This window comes from Pyrus communis, chromosome 15, assembly GCF_041283825.1.
Source record: "Pyrus communis isolate YQ-2024b chromosome 15, ASM4128382v1, whole genome shotgun sequence".
NCBI lineage: Eukaryota > Viridiplantae > Streptophyta > Magnoliopsida > Rosales > Rosaceae > Pyrus > Pyrus communis.
In genome coordinates this window covers 8,717,152-8,735,328 of record NC_142579.1, presented here as the reverse complement: position 1 = coordinate 8,735,328, position 18,177 = coordinate 8,717,152, and the positions used below count along the sequence as shown (strand labels likewise).

At 38.3% G+C, this 18,177-nt stretch overlaps 3 protein-coding genes and 1 pseudogene across 3 annotated transcripts; 3 read left to right on the top strand and 1 right to left on the bottom strand.

The window, feature by feature from the left end:
- Positions 1-507: 507 nt before the first annotated feature.
- On the top strand, positions 508-4,830 carry LOC137737195 (O-fucosyltransferase 10). Its single transcript, XM_068476606.2, has 10 exons — positions 508-1,067; positions 1,581-1,659; positions 1,829-1,896; positions 2,030-2,118; positions 2,607-2,804; positions 2,906-3,110; positions 3,210-3,377; positions 3,465-3,632; positions 3,740-3,930; positions 4,050-4,830. Exons 1-10 carry the CDS (start codon positions 687-689, stop codon positions 4,228-4,230), a joined length of 1,728 nt encoding a protein of 575 aa, XP_068332707.1. The 5' UTR covers positions 508-686; the 3' UTR covers positions 4,231-4,830.
- A 1,097-nt stretch (positions 4,831-5,927) lies between these two features.
- On the top strand, positions 5,928-10,119 carry LOC137726696 (pentatricopeptide repeat-containing protein At4g08210). The gene is given in 4 exon segments (XM_068465670.2): positions 5,928-6,157; positions 6,160-8,921; positions 9,218-9,264; positions 9,430-10,119. Coding segments are annotated over 2 exon segments (918 nt in total). The 5' UTR covers positions 5,928-5,997; the 3' UTR covers positions 6,918-8,921; positions 9,218-9,264; positions 9,430-10,119.
- On the top strand, positions 7,038-8,729 carry LOC137726316 (pentatricopeptide repeat-containing protein At4g08210 pseudogene; annotated as a pseudogene).
- Positions 10,120-12,992: 2,873 nt separating the features above from the next.
- LOC137714972 (uncharacterized) lies at positions 12,993-16,309 on the bottom strand. Its single transcript, XM_068454162.2, has 2 exons — positions 14,094-16,309; positions 12,993-13,711 (listed from the first exon to the last, which is right to left on the bottom strand). Exons 1-2 carry the CDS (start codon positions 14,794-14,796, stop codon positions 13,068-13,070), a joined length of 1,347 nt encoding a protein of 448 aa, XP_068310263.2. The 5' UTR covers positions 14,797-16,309; the 3' UTR covers positions 12,993-13,067.
- Positions 16,310-18,177: the final 1,868 nt, after the last annotated feature.

The window sequence follows — 18,177 nt, the reverse complement described above, 5'->3', positions numbered from 1 at the left end:
AACTTGAAAAAGAACCAAACAGAGTTCTTCAAAAAAAAAAAGAAAAAGAAAAAAGAACCAAACAGAATACGACACTTCAGAGCTTTCAAAGTTCAATTTGGAGAGAAAACACAAGAAATAGAATACAATTGGTTTGAATAAAAAAGACAATAATTGAGATTAATTAATTAATTAATTAATTAATATTAACCCAAAATAATCGAAAAACACATAATTTTTTTTTTCTTCGAACAAACGATATTAGCTAAATTAAAGGGGTGGGAAGTTGGCTAAATCTCATAATGAACTAGTAATAATGTGATTCAAATGCGTTATTGGTGAGAATCGAACCTAAAACCTATAATTTATTAGTGAGAAAAATATCACTAAATTGCAGTATTAAAGGGCAAAACACACACTATTTTATTTGTCTACTTGTACACATGCCATTACCTGAAAAATGAAGCTGGCCCCCCATCCCAACCGTCCCCTATATTGGCTTGCTTCCAGCCGTCAAGCCGTCAAGCCACGCTCACTCTCTCACCCCACCTCTCCCCCCATATAGTATCTCTCTTAAAAATCTTGCTGGAAGTTGGAACTGTGTCAAAGGAAACACCCGTATTCTCTTTTTCCACTCTCTCTCTTTCTTTCTCAAGAATTGTCTCTGCTTTTTCTCTCTCTAAACTCACACACTCACACTTCACTTGATGGGAATGAAAGCAAAGGCCCACCACCACCATTACAATGCTAGTGGTGGTAGTGGTGGTGGAGGCAACGGCAGTGAGAGCAGCAGCAGCACCTCACCTAGCCCACCTCCGTCGCCGCGCCGTCACTCTACAGTCCCTCACTGCCGCCGGAAGCTCCGGGCAAAACCCATCTCCATCGTCTCCAGTTTTCTTCTCCTCCGCCGATTCCTCCGCTTACTGGTGGTTCTTCCCCTGTTATACGTCTCTGGCCTGCTCATGTGTGTGGGCCCGTTCTCTGGTCTAGTGGGTCATACCCCTCTTCCCGGTTCCGTTTACCGAAGTCACGAGATGTTTCAGCTGCTCTGGCCTCACATTCAGGCCGATAATTCCACTCCGATTGAGGTTCGGACTCTTGGGGTTTTCTCATTTTTTATTATTTTCTGTTTGGTTTCCGGGAAAATGCAGGAAAATGGTTCTTCTCCTTCAGCTTTGCCGAGCGAGATGAGTATGAAAAGAAAACAAAATACAATTTTTGGACTTGAGATTTTCACTTCGGAGCTAAAAGACAGAAACTTTACTGAAATAAGACTGTTGTGTTACAGTTTAAACCTTTGATTTCAATTTTTTCCCATGTCCTTTCAGATCAAGTAAGCAGTAGAATAGTTGCTCAATTTTTCCTTTTTTTCTCGTTTCTTTCCCAGTTTTTGTTTAAAGAACATGTTGTCCAGCGGCAAATTAGAGTCTGGATTTAGTACAGTTCATGGTTTCTGAACGTGGATGTTAAATTTCATAAATCTTTGTTTTGTAAACCCGGGATTGTTCAGTTGGATTGAACTTTGATGTGAATTATGAAAATCAAAATTAGTGTGGAATTTCCTGCGATTAACCTAGACGATTTGTTGTTTGTGGATGTAGTTGTCCTCTGTATGGAGATTCAGAAGGAAGTTGAAAGAGCAGAAGCCTTGCCCACCTTCAGCTTCTGGACTACAATTAGGTATGTGATAGCACAATCTTGTGTTAGCTGGCTGCTGCATTTTTGACAAATTGGTAAATTTACTCGTCAAAAATTGAAGGTTTGGTAGTTTTGGAATCAAAGGTCATGAGTCATTTATCTGATAGTATTTTTCTCGGCACATTTTCTAATAGTCTCCGTTGAATTCCAGATTCCCCAGGCCTTACTGGTTACTTGATTGTGGAGGTTAATGGTGGCCTTAACCAACAACGCTCTGCGGTATGTTAATCCTTTATTATTTGCGGGATGCTTCCTGTTATTCTTATTTTGCTCAATTTCAGCAGCTGTACATATCTCCTTTTGAGGGCATACAGTTTGTTTGTGTTATTAATTCATGTTTTTTGTTTCTCAGATTTGCAATGCTGTGGCCCTTGCTGGTCTTTTGAATGCAGTTTTGGTTATTCCTCACTTTGAATTCCATAACGTTTGGAGGGATCCGAGGTAAAGTAACTATTATTGAAGTCCCGACCCTTAAAAACTTAAATCATATGTGTGTATATCCATGTCTAACCAACTTCAACAAGTTTAGAACCTAAATTAGGTTGTCAGGTTCATGTAATGTCTTGCTCTAAATTAGTTGGTTATTCCTCGCTTTGAATTCCATAACGTTTGGAGGGATCCGAGGTAAAGTAACATTTATTGAAATCCCAACCCTTAAAAACTTAAATCATATGTGTGTATATCCATGTCTAACCAACTTCAACAAGTTTGGAACCTAAATTAGGTTGTCAGGTTCATGTAATGTCTTGCTGTAAATGACCAATAACATGTATCAAAAAGCCTGCCAGATGTTTACCTTGAGAGGAAAACTCAGTTTATAGAAAGCATTATGAGAATGCCGTCCTTCTAATCTTTCTTCAAATGATTTTTCAAGATACTCTTATTGTGTTTTCAATTGAAATTAAAAAGCAGTATCTTTTGTTTGACAGCACTTTTACTGATATATACGATGAAGATCATTTCATAGCCACCCTTGAAGGCCATGTTAAAGTGGTTAAAGAACTTCCGGAGATTCTGATGGATAAATATGATCACAACATCTCTAACATACCAACCCTTCGTGTCGAAGCTTGGGCTCCTGTCCGTTATTACACAGGAGAAGTTTATCCTGTTCTGCAGAAGCAGGGGTAGGTGCTAAACTGTTTATTTTTTTCTGTTCCATATCGAACAGGCCGTAAACCCTTCCAAACCTCTAGGTTGTTTTTTCATAGTTGTATTGTTTATGCAGGGTTATCCGCATAGCTCCATTTGCTAATAGATTAGCAATGAATGTCCCACCTCCTATTCAGCATTTGAGATGCCTCGCTAATTATGAAGCATTGAAATTCTCTTCTGCCATATCAAATTTGGCAAATAAACTAGTTGAACGAATGACTGAAATGAGTTCAAGGACCGGTGGAAAGTACGTTGCAGTCCACCTCCGTTTTGAGGAGGTAATACAGCTTGTTTCCATAAACTGTTAAAGTTTTTGTCTATCTTCTGCGTAATGGTCATGAAACTAATCATGTTATCAACTGTTTTTCATCTTGCAGGACATGGTGGCATTCTCGTGCTGTTTGTATGATGGAGGAGAGGCTGAAAATGTCGCAATGAATTCAATTCGACAAAAAGGATGGGGAGAGAAGTTCAAGAGAAAAGGCCGCGTAACTCTACCTGGTCTCAACAGGATTGATGGAAAATGCCCACTTACCCCCTTGGAGGTACTGTACTCAATTCCGCATGCATCTTCTACTTGCTCATAGCTGCCTACCATGGAGAAATAATCCTTTTCTTTCTTGTTAGTGTAGGTTGGAATGATACTACGGGGTATGGGATTTGATAACAGCACTTCAATTTATTTAGCCTCTGGGAAAATCTACTGGGCGGAGAAACATTTGGCTCCTCTGCTCAAGTTGTTTCCCTATCTGCATACCAAGGAGTCTCTTGCAACCCCAGATGAGCTTGCTCCTTTTGAGGTGTCTTACTAGTTTTCATGCAATGTCCGCCCACAAAATTATTTTGATACTAGTGAAACACGTTACTTTGAAATCTACCGCTCTAAAATTTTATCTACTTTTGCTAGGGTTATTCTTCAAGATTGGCAGCTTTGGATTATACAGTATGCTTGTTTAGTGAGATTTTTGTGACAACACAAGGTGGGAACTTCCCACATTTTCTAATGGGTCATCGGAGATTCCTCTATGGTGGGCATTCCAAGACTATTATACCTGATAAGCGCAAGCTTGTTGTTCTACTGCAGAACATGAGTATGAGGTATCTGTCGGTTTAGTTTTTGTAATATAAAAAAGTTTCTGCTTGGAATAACCCGATTTGAAGATTTCTAGTTTATAAACGCTGACATTAGGCTTACGTGAAAACTATTGGTTTTGCAGTTGGAAAGATTTCAAACTTGAGATGGAAGCAATGCTCACAGAAAGTGACCGCAAGGGAAAGATAATACCGAGAGTGAAAAAATTCACACGAAAATCTTCTGTATACACATACCCTTTGCCAGAGTGTAGTTGTCTCCAAAAGCACAACAACACTCAGATTGTACCATCTACACATTCTTGATTCTTTGTGACAAAGCTATGAGAAATGGAAAAACAAACGTCGTGCTTCAAAAGCATCTTCCTCGAGTGCCATCATCAGTCATAAGGTTACATTGGGGGCTCTAGCTCTTCCCTTCTGTGGACTTCGAAGAGAGGCTCGTTGCTCCGAAGCCTGTTGGGAAAATGTAGAAAGTATTTTCAGCAGCAGGTTTTCCAATTTTGATTTCCTCATCCCATGTGATTCATTCTTCCCCTTTCGTATGGAGGTGTTGGATCTCGTAGCTGGACAGAGCTGTAGTGCAAGCCTTCTCCGGCAATGTTGGGGCATTGCTCAACATTTGTCGCACATAGATTGATATAAAGCATATAAGTTTTCGGGTGGATATATCTAGCATATAAGGAACCCAGGGATTGACAGTTTGTTTTGCAGTTTGATTCTTTCTTGTTGTCAAAGGCATTCCTGAGTACATAATGCTAATACTTTGTACTTGCAAGTTTTTGGCCATTGTATTGTATCGTTGTAACAATTTTGATATAGCAAAATTCAGTGCCTGCATTGTTTCCGGGAGGGCGATATGTGAAAAAACTTGAGCTCTGTTTGGATGCAGGAATTTGAAAGAAAGAACTTGAATTCGACAGCATGGCTTGTAGAATCCATTGGATTAACTGCTTCTTTAAAAAGCACTTTTGGAACGGTGATATGATGCAATGAATTTGGAATCACTTGATGAAACGAAGCATTTGAACCCCAATTGTTCTCTTTTATTAAACAAATTTTGACGAAGTAATGTTGTCTAAATCCCTAAATTTGAAACTCCATGCAAATGGGTGTGATGTGTAGCATTTGAGATAACTTGTTTTTAATGGAGCGTCATTGTGTTTTGTGAAGCTAATTTTGTTGCTGATATTCTTGATAATTTTGTTCAATCACTCTCTTCTGATCATGTTTGGATCAATGTAGTTCCTAATCGTAGAAACAAAGGTCATTCACTTATATACTGTTTATACTGGATATTTTGGAGACTTCCTTTTATTAAATTTTATGCTTTCAAAAAAAAGTTGCCACCCCTTAATTATGTGTATATATGTACATAGAAGGGTGACAAAACACACAGCTTCAATTAATGGTATACCTGATTAAAAATAGTGAGAAAAATTATACTCTCAAATATTACATCACTATTTTTTTTTTTCCATTAAATATGGGGCAAGTTGTTTGCTTTGGCAAGACAGTCGACCATTCCGAGGGTCAGGAAGGCTCATGGAGACATTTTAATCTCTCCTTGACTACTATCGTGTGATTCAGCAGCCCTAAAAATCACAAAAGAAAATACATCATTATTTACTTCCCAAAAATATTACATTATTATTTGGTTTTATGACATCTAATCTTCACTTTGTTCAACAAAGATGATTCCTAATAAACAATAAGGAAATACTTTCTTTTTTCCCTGAAGTATAAGGAAATAAGGGTAGATATGACATTTGCAATTTAGTATATTGCTTGTGATTAAAAATATAAAAAAAAATTAAAATGTAAAAAATAATGTTAGGATGACTAAAATTTTAAACTAAATTTGATAAATCAAATGATGTGGACACTGATTTCGTGCAACCCTCTAAAGCCCGTCGGCGGAGGTGGGTACTTAAACAGGAGCACATGTTAGAAGCCCACGTGATAACAATGAGTCGGGCCCATAAGAACAAACAAGTGGGGCCCAGTTTCGCGGTGGGTCTCACGTGTGTGTATTAGCGCGGCAAAACCCACGAGCTCGCATTCAATTCACCCATGGAACGCGCGTATTTGAACCGTATAGCCACCGCTTTCCGCCACTGTGGCGGCCGAGCTCAGACCAATCACAGCTGAGCATTTCACTCCCAATTGATCAAGCTCGGCGTTTCGAATGACATTTTTCTTGCTAACAATCTGATCTCTATCCATGTAGCATTTCATATTTGGAAGACGCACGGAAGTTGTTTGATGAAATGCCTGAGAGGGACGTTGTGACATGGACCACGATGGTTTCTGGGTATACTAATTGCGGAAAACCTGATAAGGCTGTGGGATTGTACAACCGGATGTTGGAGTCTGAATCGGAGATGCCGAACGGGTTCTTGTACTCTGCGGTGCTCAAACCTTGTGGCTTGTTGGGCGACCTGAGAACGGGTAAATTGATCCTTGAGAGGATATGTGGCGAGAGATTGGAGTTTGACACTGTTTTGATGAATACCCTTTTGGATATGTACTTCAAATGTCGGAGTTTGATTGATGCTAGGAGAGTTTTCGATGACATATCGAGTAAAAACACGACTACGTGGCGCGCTCTGGTTTCAGGTTTTACTGAGGCTGGTTTGATGGAAGAGGCAGTGAGTTTGTTTCATCAAATGAAAGAGCCGAGTGTTGTATCTTGGAACAGCATAATTGCTGGTTTTGCAGATAATGGAAGTTCGCGCGCATTTGAATTCGTTTGTATAATGCATGGAGAAGGCCTCAAGTTAGATGGATTTACTTTCCCGTGTGCACTTGGTTGCAATGAATTGACTGAAGCTGTAGAACTGTTTGATCAGCATTCATGGTGCTATGCTTCCTGTTTGCGCCCTAAATTCGCCATGCGCCTCCCGGGCATGCTGGGAATTTCAAACAAGAAATTGGTGGGTGCGAGCATGTCACTACTAGTTGCCGCTAGTAGTTGGGATTTGAATGATTGAGATTGCGCTTGAGTTCGACCTTTAACCAAGAGATTGTGCCGGGAGTGTCTCAAATTAAGGTTCTTTCTTTGCCTTAAAGATAAGGACTTTACTTATATGGAGAAATGTAACAATATGTAAATGGCAAGTTTACTGAAAGGGTATATGATAGAGGAAGTAAATGAAGGTAAAGGCATTGTAGATTAATATAAATTGCTTGGAAATGTTAATGAATTGAAGTGCAGTGCAACTAAGTAAAGATTATTGAAAAGCAAGTTGATTCGTACAGCAGAAATGTAAATGAGAATACAAGGAAATCGATACTACTCAGAAGAATAGCAGAGCTTTAAAAGGAAATACAAGGCTTTTGTAGAAATGAAGTATTAAAAAGGGTGCATAGATTGAACTAAGTTGAATTGTTTGATTGATTGGTTGAGTGTCCATAATCCCTTTGCCTCTGCTTCTTTATATAGAGAACTGAGAGAGCCTTTTTGTTGAGGACATTGAACTGTGCTGAGAAGCTTCACTGCCAACTTGCATATGAAATAATATTAAAAGAAGCAAATTCGCTTTCCACCACATGTCTATTAATCCTACTTGCAATAAATTAATATTTAAAATAAGCAAGTTGACTTCTTTCACCACATGTCCATCTCTCAAGTATGCCAACATACTTACTTGCAATAAAGCCACCGCTTCAAACCATATGGTGAAACATTTCCACATGCAACTTTTAGTATATTTGCACACTAATCCCCCAAATGTCATATTTTGACTTTAAACCCAAATAAGTAAAATTGTGCATATTTTAGGAGCAAACACTTCCATTTCTGATAGTTTGGCACTTCGGAATTCTATCTTTCAGGATACGTCACTAACGAACGCAATAACGCAGCTTTGGATTTAGTTTTGAAAATACATTGCTCAGGTACTTGCATGGATTCCTACACTTTTAGTGGTGCTTTAAAGGCTTGTGTCAACTTGTTCCACTTGAGACTTGGGCGTCAAAGTGCACGGCTTGGTTGTACCCACAGGGTATGCGTTAGATCATATTGTTGGAAGCATTCTTATAGACATGTATGCAAGACTGTGCAACAATAATAATGCGTTGGGATTGTTTCAAGGGCTTCCAAAGAAGGACGCCTTAGCTTGGTCTGGTTTGATCATAGAGTGTGCGACAACGGGACGAAGCTGGCTTGCCTTTTCGCTGTTTCAGGATATGGTGTATTTGGGTCTCAAAGTAGATCAATTTGTCATTTCGTTTATTCTGAAAGTTTGCTCCAGATTAACTTCTCTTGGAAGCGGAAAACAGGTTCATGCTTTGTGTGTTAAGAGTGGATAGGAATCTGAGGAAGTTGTAGTGACATCCCTGCTTGATTTGTACTCAAAATGTGGTTATTCTGTGGAAGAACGAGACACTGTGTGTTGGACTGGGATACTTGTGGGGTGTGGACAAAACAGAAGAGCAGACGAAGCAATTAGATTTTTCAAGCAGATGACAGGATCAGGATTGAAGCCAAACGAAATTACGTATCTTGGTGTTCTATCTGCCTGCAGACATGCTGGACTTGTTGAAGAGCGCTGGCCATATTTGGTTCAATGAAAATTGAACATCGACTCAAACATCGTTTAGAGCATTATTATTGCATGGCTGACATTCTTGGTCACGCTGGATGTGTTAAGAAGGAAAGCGTTGGATTGAGATTTCGAGTTAAGAAACACTGCATTAGAAATTGCATTGTTCAGAAATTAAGTACATCCGCATCAATGTTTCTCATAAACTACAAAGCAGATACTATTTGGGCTCCGAATTCAGCCAGTCGATTCAATTAGATTCTCAAAGAAAATGAAAGAAACATACTAAATAATTTACTTCCGTAGCTAATTATGCTTTGCATTTTGTACTTTTTCTGTCACTGTCTGTCATATTTGCGATCCCTATTCATTGTTGTTTACTTCAACATGTGCAGATTTTGATAGAGCAAACTGTGTCACCCAAATTCATGGTTGCTCAAAAAGTTCTCGGTATGTAACCCGTATCTCTGGCACAAACTTGATGTGCCTCCACCATCGAATCTGACTCTTTGAAGGTTATCCGTGTTCTCTGAAGTTATGCGTATCACTTGTAATACAAATGCTACCTTGTTTTAGTTATCCTGGATGTATGATGTTTGCCTTCATTTCTGTATTACTCGTAATCAGTTCCCCATCTTGTTCGTATGTTTCGTTTCATCTGCGTAATACGATTTTCAGTAACACAGCGAGGTACATGTTCCATTGTTGAAAAATGCATTTATCTAAATTGGATTATGTGTTGACAGGTAGTTAAGGGAAAGAATTCAAAGCTAAAAGATCCATGCCCATCGAGGTTGGTGTTCACCTAACGAGAAGTGAATTATCGTTTATGTACCATTCCATTGAAGTTTGAATCCTCATCCCCGTAGATCAGAGTAGTTTAAAATATAAATCGTTTGTGAGTAAATAGATGTGAATATATATGTAATGCCCGAATGATGTTTTTGTTTTGTGACAGAAGGGGAAAGAAAGGAATCCAGTTGAGGTGATGAGTTGTCAATTCTGCCTTTGCTGTTGCATTGCATGTGATGTGCGCCAATTGTTGCCATCTTTCAGTCAAACAGCAAAGAAGGATTGCAGCATTGAAAGGAAAGGTAGCCTCGTGAGTCATCGGAGGCTTTAACTACAAGTTATTGCTCTCAACCAAATCCAGGAAGCTGCATCTCTCTGTCAGGTTAAAAGATAAGCTGGTCCAAGCTGCTAATTAAACGCGGTACGCTGGTCCAACCCATTTGAGCCTGACCCAACACAATTCAGCGACAATGTAGGAACATGGATGGATGCCCTACCTCCACCTTTCGTCAGTGATGGGTGAGTGTCGAATGCAGAGACAGAGAGGTCTTTGCTTTGTAAGGCGTCAACCGTGCAGAGCAACGCCAGCAGAGAAAACTCAACTCATTGACATTGCCACTGCCACGTTGCTTTCTTCTTCTTCAATGATTACCAGTTGGCTTTGGCTATATATGTCCCCCCATAAAGTATTAAAGTGAGAATCAGGAGTGAGGCATGCCCTTGGCTTTATTCTTTCTTTTCAGTTTCCAGTTTTTACTGTTAGCAATGAAGCTAAAGTAACAGCACAAAAGCTTCACGGAAAATTACCTGGAAAAATTTACATTATCATTTTGTGCCTTTCACTTTTGGGCCCCAAGTTGATTCATTCCAAGTGGTTTAGTAAAGTAACACCATAAAATGGCATGTATCCTGTCATGTTTCTCGTGGACTTGATCATGTTGTTGGGCGATGAAGCATCAACACATACAAAAAATGGGTGTAGCGAAGATGAGAATGCTTCGTTGGATGTGTGGGCACACGAGAAAGGATAAGATTAGGAACGAGAATATTCAAGGTTAATTAGGAGTAGCCGAAATTGAAGATAAAATGAGAGAAAATCGGTAAATGCTGTTTGGACATGTGAAACGAAGACCTATAGAGCTCTGATTAGAAGATGTGATTATGAGACAGAGACTCAAGGGGAGTAGATGAAGGCCTCTAAAAAAGACTTGGATTACTTGGATCTAACGTAAAATGTGACACAAGATCAAGCGGAGTGGCGTTGTAAGATTCATATAGCCAACCCCATTTAGTGGGATAAAGATTTGTAAAATATGAGTTTGGTAATTGTTCAAATTCCAAACTTCTCATATGTTTACTAATACAGAAACAAATAATTTGTTTTTTTTTTTTTGGAGAATCCGTAATCCGAAACCAAAAAAAAATCAGGAATAAAAGTGAACTTGGTGGGACTTCTTTCCCTGTGACTTCATCTTTAACTTTGGGCATGTAAGGTTCTGTTGTGCTTGGAGTTGTGTTGTGATTTTCTTCTCTTAGAAAAAGATTCGAATATAAGGGTAAATGAATTGAAATGAAGAAAGACGAGGAAGGAGAAGGACGGTGGGAAGGATGTGGAAGAAATGTAGTAGAAATATGGGAGAGATCATGGAAACAAATTGACAAAAAATATTGAAGAAAAATGAGAGGAGGACAAAATTGAGCCACAACGTTTGCATACATCACATTAATATTTGTTAGAACCTTCTAATCAAACACCAAGAGAACTCCAAATCATAAGACAATGAGTACAAAACAAGAGTCAACAATTAGCAAAACTAGGGCGGGGACCACAAATCAAGAACCCCATGCCCTGCGCAACCTTCCATCCTCTATGGTTTGCTCGGTAAATCCAAGACCAGAAGACATGTAAATATGACACAATTAGCAGGACAAGTGGACGTGTAATGTTATATTGCACCAAAATACATCCTAAAAATTTGGATATTATGAGTGATACGTTAGTATTTCTGTTCGGTTACATCTATTCTTTTCATTTCATACAAGTTATATTGGGGAGAGAGGAGTTGAACCTCCGACTGCAGATATAGAGTTAAATGTTCTTAACCACTTGAGTTGCAAACGCCTTGCACATTTAATTTTATTTTAAAGCATGTTTCCTTCTAATGAATAAGAAATTTTCGTTGTTGAAGAAAGGATTGTAGCTCAACCGCCCATGTGGATTGATCGCTTGCATTCGAAGACTCGTATTCAATTTCTCTTTCCCGGAATCATTTGTATGAAAGAAAAAATTGTCAGTTAAATTATTGCAAGAGCGGAAACGAGAGTTCGTATAGGAGCGGTCTAATATTTTCTTACACTAATCTCGAGTTAAGATATATAGTCTAACTCTAATATTTGAGTGCTTTTTAATGTGAGAGGCTATGTGTTTGATGAAAATGTAAATGGAGTTTTTCTCTCACTTGACATGTTACAAGAGAAATAAAGAAAAAGAAAACGTACCTGTTGCATTTAAGTTTTCCTTTCAGTTTAGAGTTTGGGACCAATAGGTTGAGAGAATATATTTGAAAATACCATTTGATTAGGACAACTCTCATACTAAATAAGATCACGTAGAGTCGAATGAGATCATGATAGAGATCAGACATTAAAGCTTAGGGATTAGATAAATGATAAGGAAACTATGTCAAAATGAGACTCTTCATGAATTTTCTGTCATCTTATAATTTCATGTCAATTCTTATGCCAATATTATAAAATATTGTGCAAAAAACATGAGATAACAGATAATTCATATAAAATCTCACTTTTAAAATAATCTTCTTAATATTTGTCGAGGGATTATTGCAATGTGTTTTCTGGACTTGTAGTTTCTCAAGGACCTATATTTTACTCCATCACATTTACACATAAAAATGTAGATTAAAAAGAAAGGAAAACACGTGCACACGATCACAAAGAGCTGCCTAGTCAGTAGGATTAAGATAATAGAAATTCCAAAGCCCAATTTTTCACTTAATGTCATCTAGTCAGTAACTCATGCACTTACAATTGCACAAATTCTCATGAAAACCAAAATTATATAAACCATGACTTCTTTGTCATTAAGCATCTGTCTAGCACCAAACAATTTTACTGTTCCTCGTTGACCCAACATCAATGCTCTACACAACTCACCAATCTTACGTGCATGCACATCCTTCAAAGTTCTAAGTTCATAAACCATTGAGTCATTCACTTCCCACACAACACCAAATTTTACAAGCCAATTAAGTTGTCTTTCAGTGTGATTGTAACACAGTGTAACATATTTTGGTGGATTAATGTGATTGTAACACTTTATAGTGTGATTACAGTGATTATCAATATATGTTTTTCGTTGAATAAAGCAAAGCATAATAAGGGCACTTCTAAATAGAAGTAAATATAAGGAAAAAAGAAATGTGTGAAAATCATTTGTCTTTGTCAAACTGAATCAAACAGGTTAAGGTCGGTTTGAGAATTATCTTTTAAGAATCATTTCCTTTACTCAAACAGAATACACAATTCTGACTGAATAAATTAAAGCCAAAGTATCATAAGGCCGAAGCTCGTTGAAATATTTCTATAAGATTCAAGTTTTTTTTTGAAGAAGCATGTATAAAAATCCTAAATCTTTTATGTTCATAAGTACTTTTGTTTGTAATTGTTTTTAAACTTTTTATATCAAATATCGTCAATAACGCATAATTATTTGGAAGTCAAACAAGAATTTCTAATCACCTTAGCCATATACAACATGAGTGTACCAAAAACTCATTGAAAGTTTTAGTAACCTCCATATATGACAACAAAACAAGGCAAAATAGCCTTGGGATTAAACACATACAGCTCATCCAAATTAGAGTAGACTCCCACAGCTCCGGCCACAGAGTCGTACTCTTCCATGCCAACATTTCCATTTCCAACACTACCCTCCACGTTCTTCTTCACCCTCCCTGCAATCACACGGCACACCAGCATTGCCCTCTTGTCACCCTCCTCCGCCGCCGCCACCACCGCCTTATCATGAGCTCTGCCGCTAGTCGCGGTTGTCAAAATCCCCTGCTCCGTCAACTCCCCAGAGAACTTGTTGAAGCCGTTTTTTATGATGCTGCAAACATCGCAGTGTGGGATTGAGTTGCAGAGGTTGGAGGAGCCGTTGAGGCCAAGAGAGCAGGCAAAGGTGGTGCAGTGGAAACGGAGGAGCTCGTTGCCGTCGGCAATGCAGCGGGGGTGTTTCTTGGGGAGCTTGGCGGCTTTTGCTTTGATGGAGTCTCTATACTCTTCGAATTTGGTGATGGTATTTTGGGTGCTGTGGACTTTAAGGATGCGGTCGATTTTGCAGATTGGGGTCTCTTTTTTCAGCCAGCTGGACTGGAATATGATCTCCACTATGTTCTTGCTTGTGTCTTCAGGACCCAATTCAGAAACTGTGGATTTTGTGACGCACGGAATTAGAAGGAAAAAAAAAAAGTGAAACTTTGGACTTGGTTTTCTGTGATTGGATTAAAAGAATGAAAATTTGAACATGGTTTTCTGTAAATTTTGCATTCATTGTTAGTAGAAATTGATGTTGCATTGATGTATGAGAGAGAGAGAGAGGTCCTGAAACTGAAAGTTGATGGCCTTCACAAGTTCTAGCTGAAATTTTTTACTATAAACTCAGAGTGAAGAGAAATTTACTTTTAATGGACCATTTCTGTTTTAAGTCCAATTTGTAAGTGTTTCTAACAAAAGTGCTTATGGACAGAAGTGCTTCGTAAAAAAAAGCAGTCCCCAACCGAGACAAATGGTTGAGAATTGTGAGGGTACCTGCATGTCTAACAGCCTGATGAAGCTCCAAGTTCTCAGCTTTCATGAAAATCTCACCACATTCCGGACAAGGACAGATGCTCCCCCTCAGAGAAGGGTCTCTAGCAAACCCAAGAACAGGATCAACCACCATCCTGCACTCATAACAACCCGAAAATCGCCGAAACGGCATTGCTCTAAACGACCCGCCGCCAGCAGCAGAAGAAGAATTATTAGAAGAAGAAACTGCAGAAAACGAAGAAGAAGATGTGGAAACAACCCCATTGATTTCATGGAGTGGAGCTTTCATGGATCTGCTTGAAGTCTCATTGCTGTGGCCTGAAAAACCCATTGAAGAAGAAGCCCTTTTCTTATGGACTTCTGGAGATGCTAACATTTCCGGCCTCTGCATTATTTTTGTGTTGTTACACAACGAGCCGGAACATCTCATTTTCTTGCATTTCTTGGCTGCATTGTTAGCTTCCTCCATGGCTTGTTGCTCATTTGGTTGCTTTTGTGGTAGCTGAACCGGTTGGAGGTGTTTGCAGGTCAGTAGGCCTCTCACAACTGACCAGTAAGGCGGCTTCTCCGCCGGGTTCTTCTCCGCCTTTTGGGGCTTCGGGTTCTTGTTCTCATGGTGCTTTTGAAGCTTTTGATGTGTTTGCTTGGTGGGTTTTCTTTGGGTTTTTGGTTTATTAGAGCTAGCCATGGCTGAGGAAGACATGTAATTTGTGATGGAAAAAATGGTGGGTTTTTGGATTTGTTTAGAATTGGAGGAGATGGGGTGCTTTAAGAGACATGAGGGGAGGTTTGGCTCGCAGAGAGGCTCTCTTTGGCTTTGGCTTTTGCTTTTGTAGAAAGCGATTTCTGGATTAGGGTTCTATGTGGGCTTTTCTTGTTGTGTGTACAAACTACAAACCATTGATTTGTAAATAGATAAGTGATTGGTGATGTGTGCAAAGTGTAAGATATTGTTATTTGTCAATGGTGTGGGAGTGATGGTTGGATGGCAAGAGAAGACAGACCATGTGGCATGTGTTCCAAATATTTAATATATAATGTGTCTAGTAAATTAGTCACCAAAAAGAAAACTTGATGAAGATTCAAAACTTAAAATCGTATAAGATTCACCGTTCAGTACTACGGTTTGGTGATATTCTTCTTCATTTAAAAGTAAGAGGTCTTAGGTTCAAATCTCGTGGATGGCGAATTCGATACCAAATTTGCTGCCCATTGTGTGACTTAGCCGAACTCTCCCTACCCCTAATGTAAAAATATCGATATACTAAAAAAAAAAATCGTGTAAGATTCAAAAAAACTTTAAAACTTATACATGATTATCAATTGAACCAAAGTTATAATAGTTGTATACGTTTGGAGAACCCTGAATCTATGGGAGCTCTAACTCATTGGCTAATAGTATAATCGAACACAACTCTTCAAATTCATGAAATAGTTTTAATCACTTAAATTACATATTATTTGCATGGACATTTTGTCATATCAACAATATTAATTAATTGAGACCAATGTAAACTAAATGAGTTTTAACATAAATTGTGTTCGCCTCATCAGGAACCTTAAAAAAAGGTGAAATAAGACACGAACCTTTAAAAAAAAAAAACATGAACCTTACCTCTCATAAGACAAGAAAAGATAATAAAATGAAAAATACAAGAAAAGAGCAGAGGACATAAGCATGACTCCTCTTACGAAAACAAATAAAAATACAAGAAAAGAGGGGGACATCAAGACTAAACCTGTCTAAAGAAAAACATAGAAGGTGTAAACCTAGCACCAAATGCAATATGTTAGGAAAAAAAAAAACACACACACACACACATTGTGAAGGAGGACAAACTTGTAAACTAGAATGTACATTAATCTGAAAATAAAAAACCAAGAAAATATAAATATAAGGAAGTAGAGACTGTCAGTGAAGCGGAGTCATGCCAAACCAAGGTTGAAGAAGACAAGCTCATGTTAGCAAATTTGTCGAAAACCACATTCCATTCTCGATAAATGTATGATAACCAAAAAGTCATCTCCCGAATTCGATCCAAGCAAGTAAACCATTGAGTTCGAAGTGGCTAAGGAGGAACAAAATCCTTTGAACAAAGATAAACAAGAGCACTAGTAGAATCACTTTCCAACCAAAGACAGTGCCAACACTGTTGATAAGCCAATTCTACACCATAATAACAACCAATAATTTCACAAAAAAAAAAAAAAAAAAAAAAAAAGGGAATTGTGATGACCAATACCTTGATAGAAACCATCAAGAAATCAACCATGATAATATCTGGAAACTCCTCCACAAGCAGCAAGACCAGGATTTCCTTTAGGCAAACCATCAATGCTAAGCTTAATCCAAGAAAACCAATGAGGAGACCAAAGCACGGGACAAATAATTGAGGCCTTCCAAGGGATAGGTTAAATACCCAAAGAAGAGAACGAAGATCCAGCCATATGATGTCCAGGGATAACCTTGCCATTATAAACAATCCAGAAGCAATAGACATGCGAAGACGATGAAAGAGATTGGCCAATCCTCAAAGATAGCTTATTGTGTATTTTCCAAATAGTATAAACGGTAAATAGATCTGTGAAAAAACAAAGATTAAGCAATTGATGAGAAAAAGGCTTACTATATTAGTAAGAAATCAAAAGAGAGCAAACAAGTACCAAATTGACTAGCTAACCACATCCAAATTTGTTAAATACCGAACACCATAAGAAACGATGAGTAACATATTCCTTAGAAGCACGACATAAAGGACAAATGGATGCCAAAGAAAAACTCATCGTTGAAGTGCGACCTCAGTGAAATTTTTATCATGAAAAAGCTGCCAAGTCAAAATAGGTAACCGTAGGGGTTTAAAATGTCACTGAATAACTTTTTCCCAATCACAAACATTATGTTTACTGCAAAGAAGCTTATAACCAAAAGCAAAGGAAAACTGCCTTGAAGAAAAGGGCCCCAAATTAGCTTGCCATCCTGCGCAACCAATGGCATAGGAGAACATAATACCTTATCCGTCACTGAAGGAAAAAGATCCATAAAATATACCGGCAGAGTCCTGCAAAGCTTGAATGACATTTGAAACCCAAAAAAGTACCGTAGGAGAAATTGTCGAAGATAACGAAGGATTTATAATGGGTTCATCTAACCATTTATCAAACCAAAAAGAAACTAACCTTTCATCCTAGTAATCTAGCAACTATGATTATTAAAAAAAAGGAACAACACGCTTCAAACCATGCCAAGTACACATTTTTTTTGTAAGATGCAAGAGGAAACTGTTGATGAGCAAAAGGGTCTTTAAAGAGACACATCATTCCCAGTCAACTCATTAGTGTCATTTAGGATCCAAGTCATCAGTACAGTCAGTAAATACTTAGTGTAGAAGTTTTGTTTGTTGTAACTGAATTGTAACTAATCATAGCTTAAGGTTAATTAGTTACATTAGCTGTTTTCTAATATTTATTAGTTGACTTGTATAAATACCCCTCGTAAAACTCATATTAAATCAATGAAAATTATCTTTCTAAATATGGTATCATCCATTTCTACTTAACCGCCTTTCTTCGATCATCTTCTCCTTTGCTTCCTGCGATCTCTGCAATATGTGATTTCTGGATCTCCGATCTCCGATCGTCTTCCTCTTTTTGCTTTCTGCGATCTCTGTGATCTGTAGTAACGATGCCATCGTCGAGTTCATCTCCGGTGAATCCTAAAGTTCTTGCCCCAAATTTTGATCCGATGAACCCTAATTTCTCATCAGTTCCTCTTTCTTCCCCAATTTCTTCAATTTCAATTCAGAATATAAGCTGCATGGTTCCTACAAAGCTCAAACGAGACAATTACCTCATCTGGAATGCCTTATTTGCTCCGATCTTTTGTTGTTATAAGCTCACAGGAATCGTTGATGGCTCTGAGGTTTGTCCCTCCCTATTTGTTCTTGATGACTCTGGCAAAAACAATGGAATTCCAAATCCGAATTTCAATTTGTGGTATGAAAAGGATCAAAATATCCTCATTTGGCTGAATTCTACACTTTCGGAAGATCTTATTCCTTTCACAGTTGGTGTTCAATCTTCTCGT

Bases quoted from the DNA above. Each gene is read 5' to 3' on its own strand.
- LOC137737195 (XM_068476606.2), top strand. From the start codon at position 687: ATGGGAATGAAAGCAAAGGCCCACCACCACCATTACAATGCTAGTGGT. The intron at 1,068-1,580 runs GTTCGGACTCTT...TTGTGGATGTAG, and splicing joins ATAATTCCACTCCGATTGAG to TTGTCCTCTGTATGGAGATT. The intron at 2,119-2,606 runs GTAAAGTAACTA...TTTGTTTGACAG, and splicing joins AACGTTTGGAGGGATCCGAG to CACTTTTACTGATATATACG.
- LOC137714972 (XM_068454162.2), bottom strand. From the start codon at position 14,796: ATGTCTTCCTCAGCCATGGCTAGCTCTAATAAACCAAAAACCCAAAGA. The intron at 13,712-14,093 runs GTACCCTCACAA...CAAAATCCACAG, and splicing joins TCAGGCTGTTAGACATGCAG to TTTCTGAATTGGGTCCTGAA.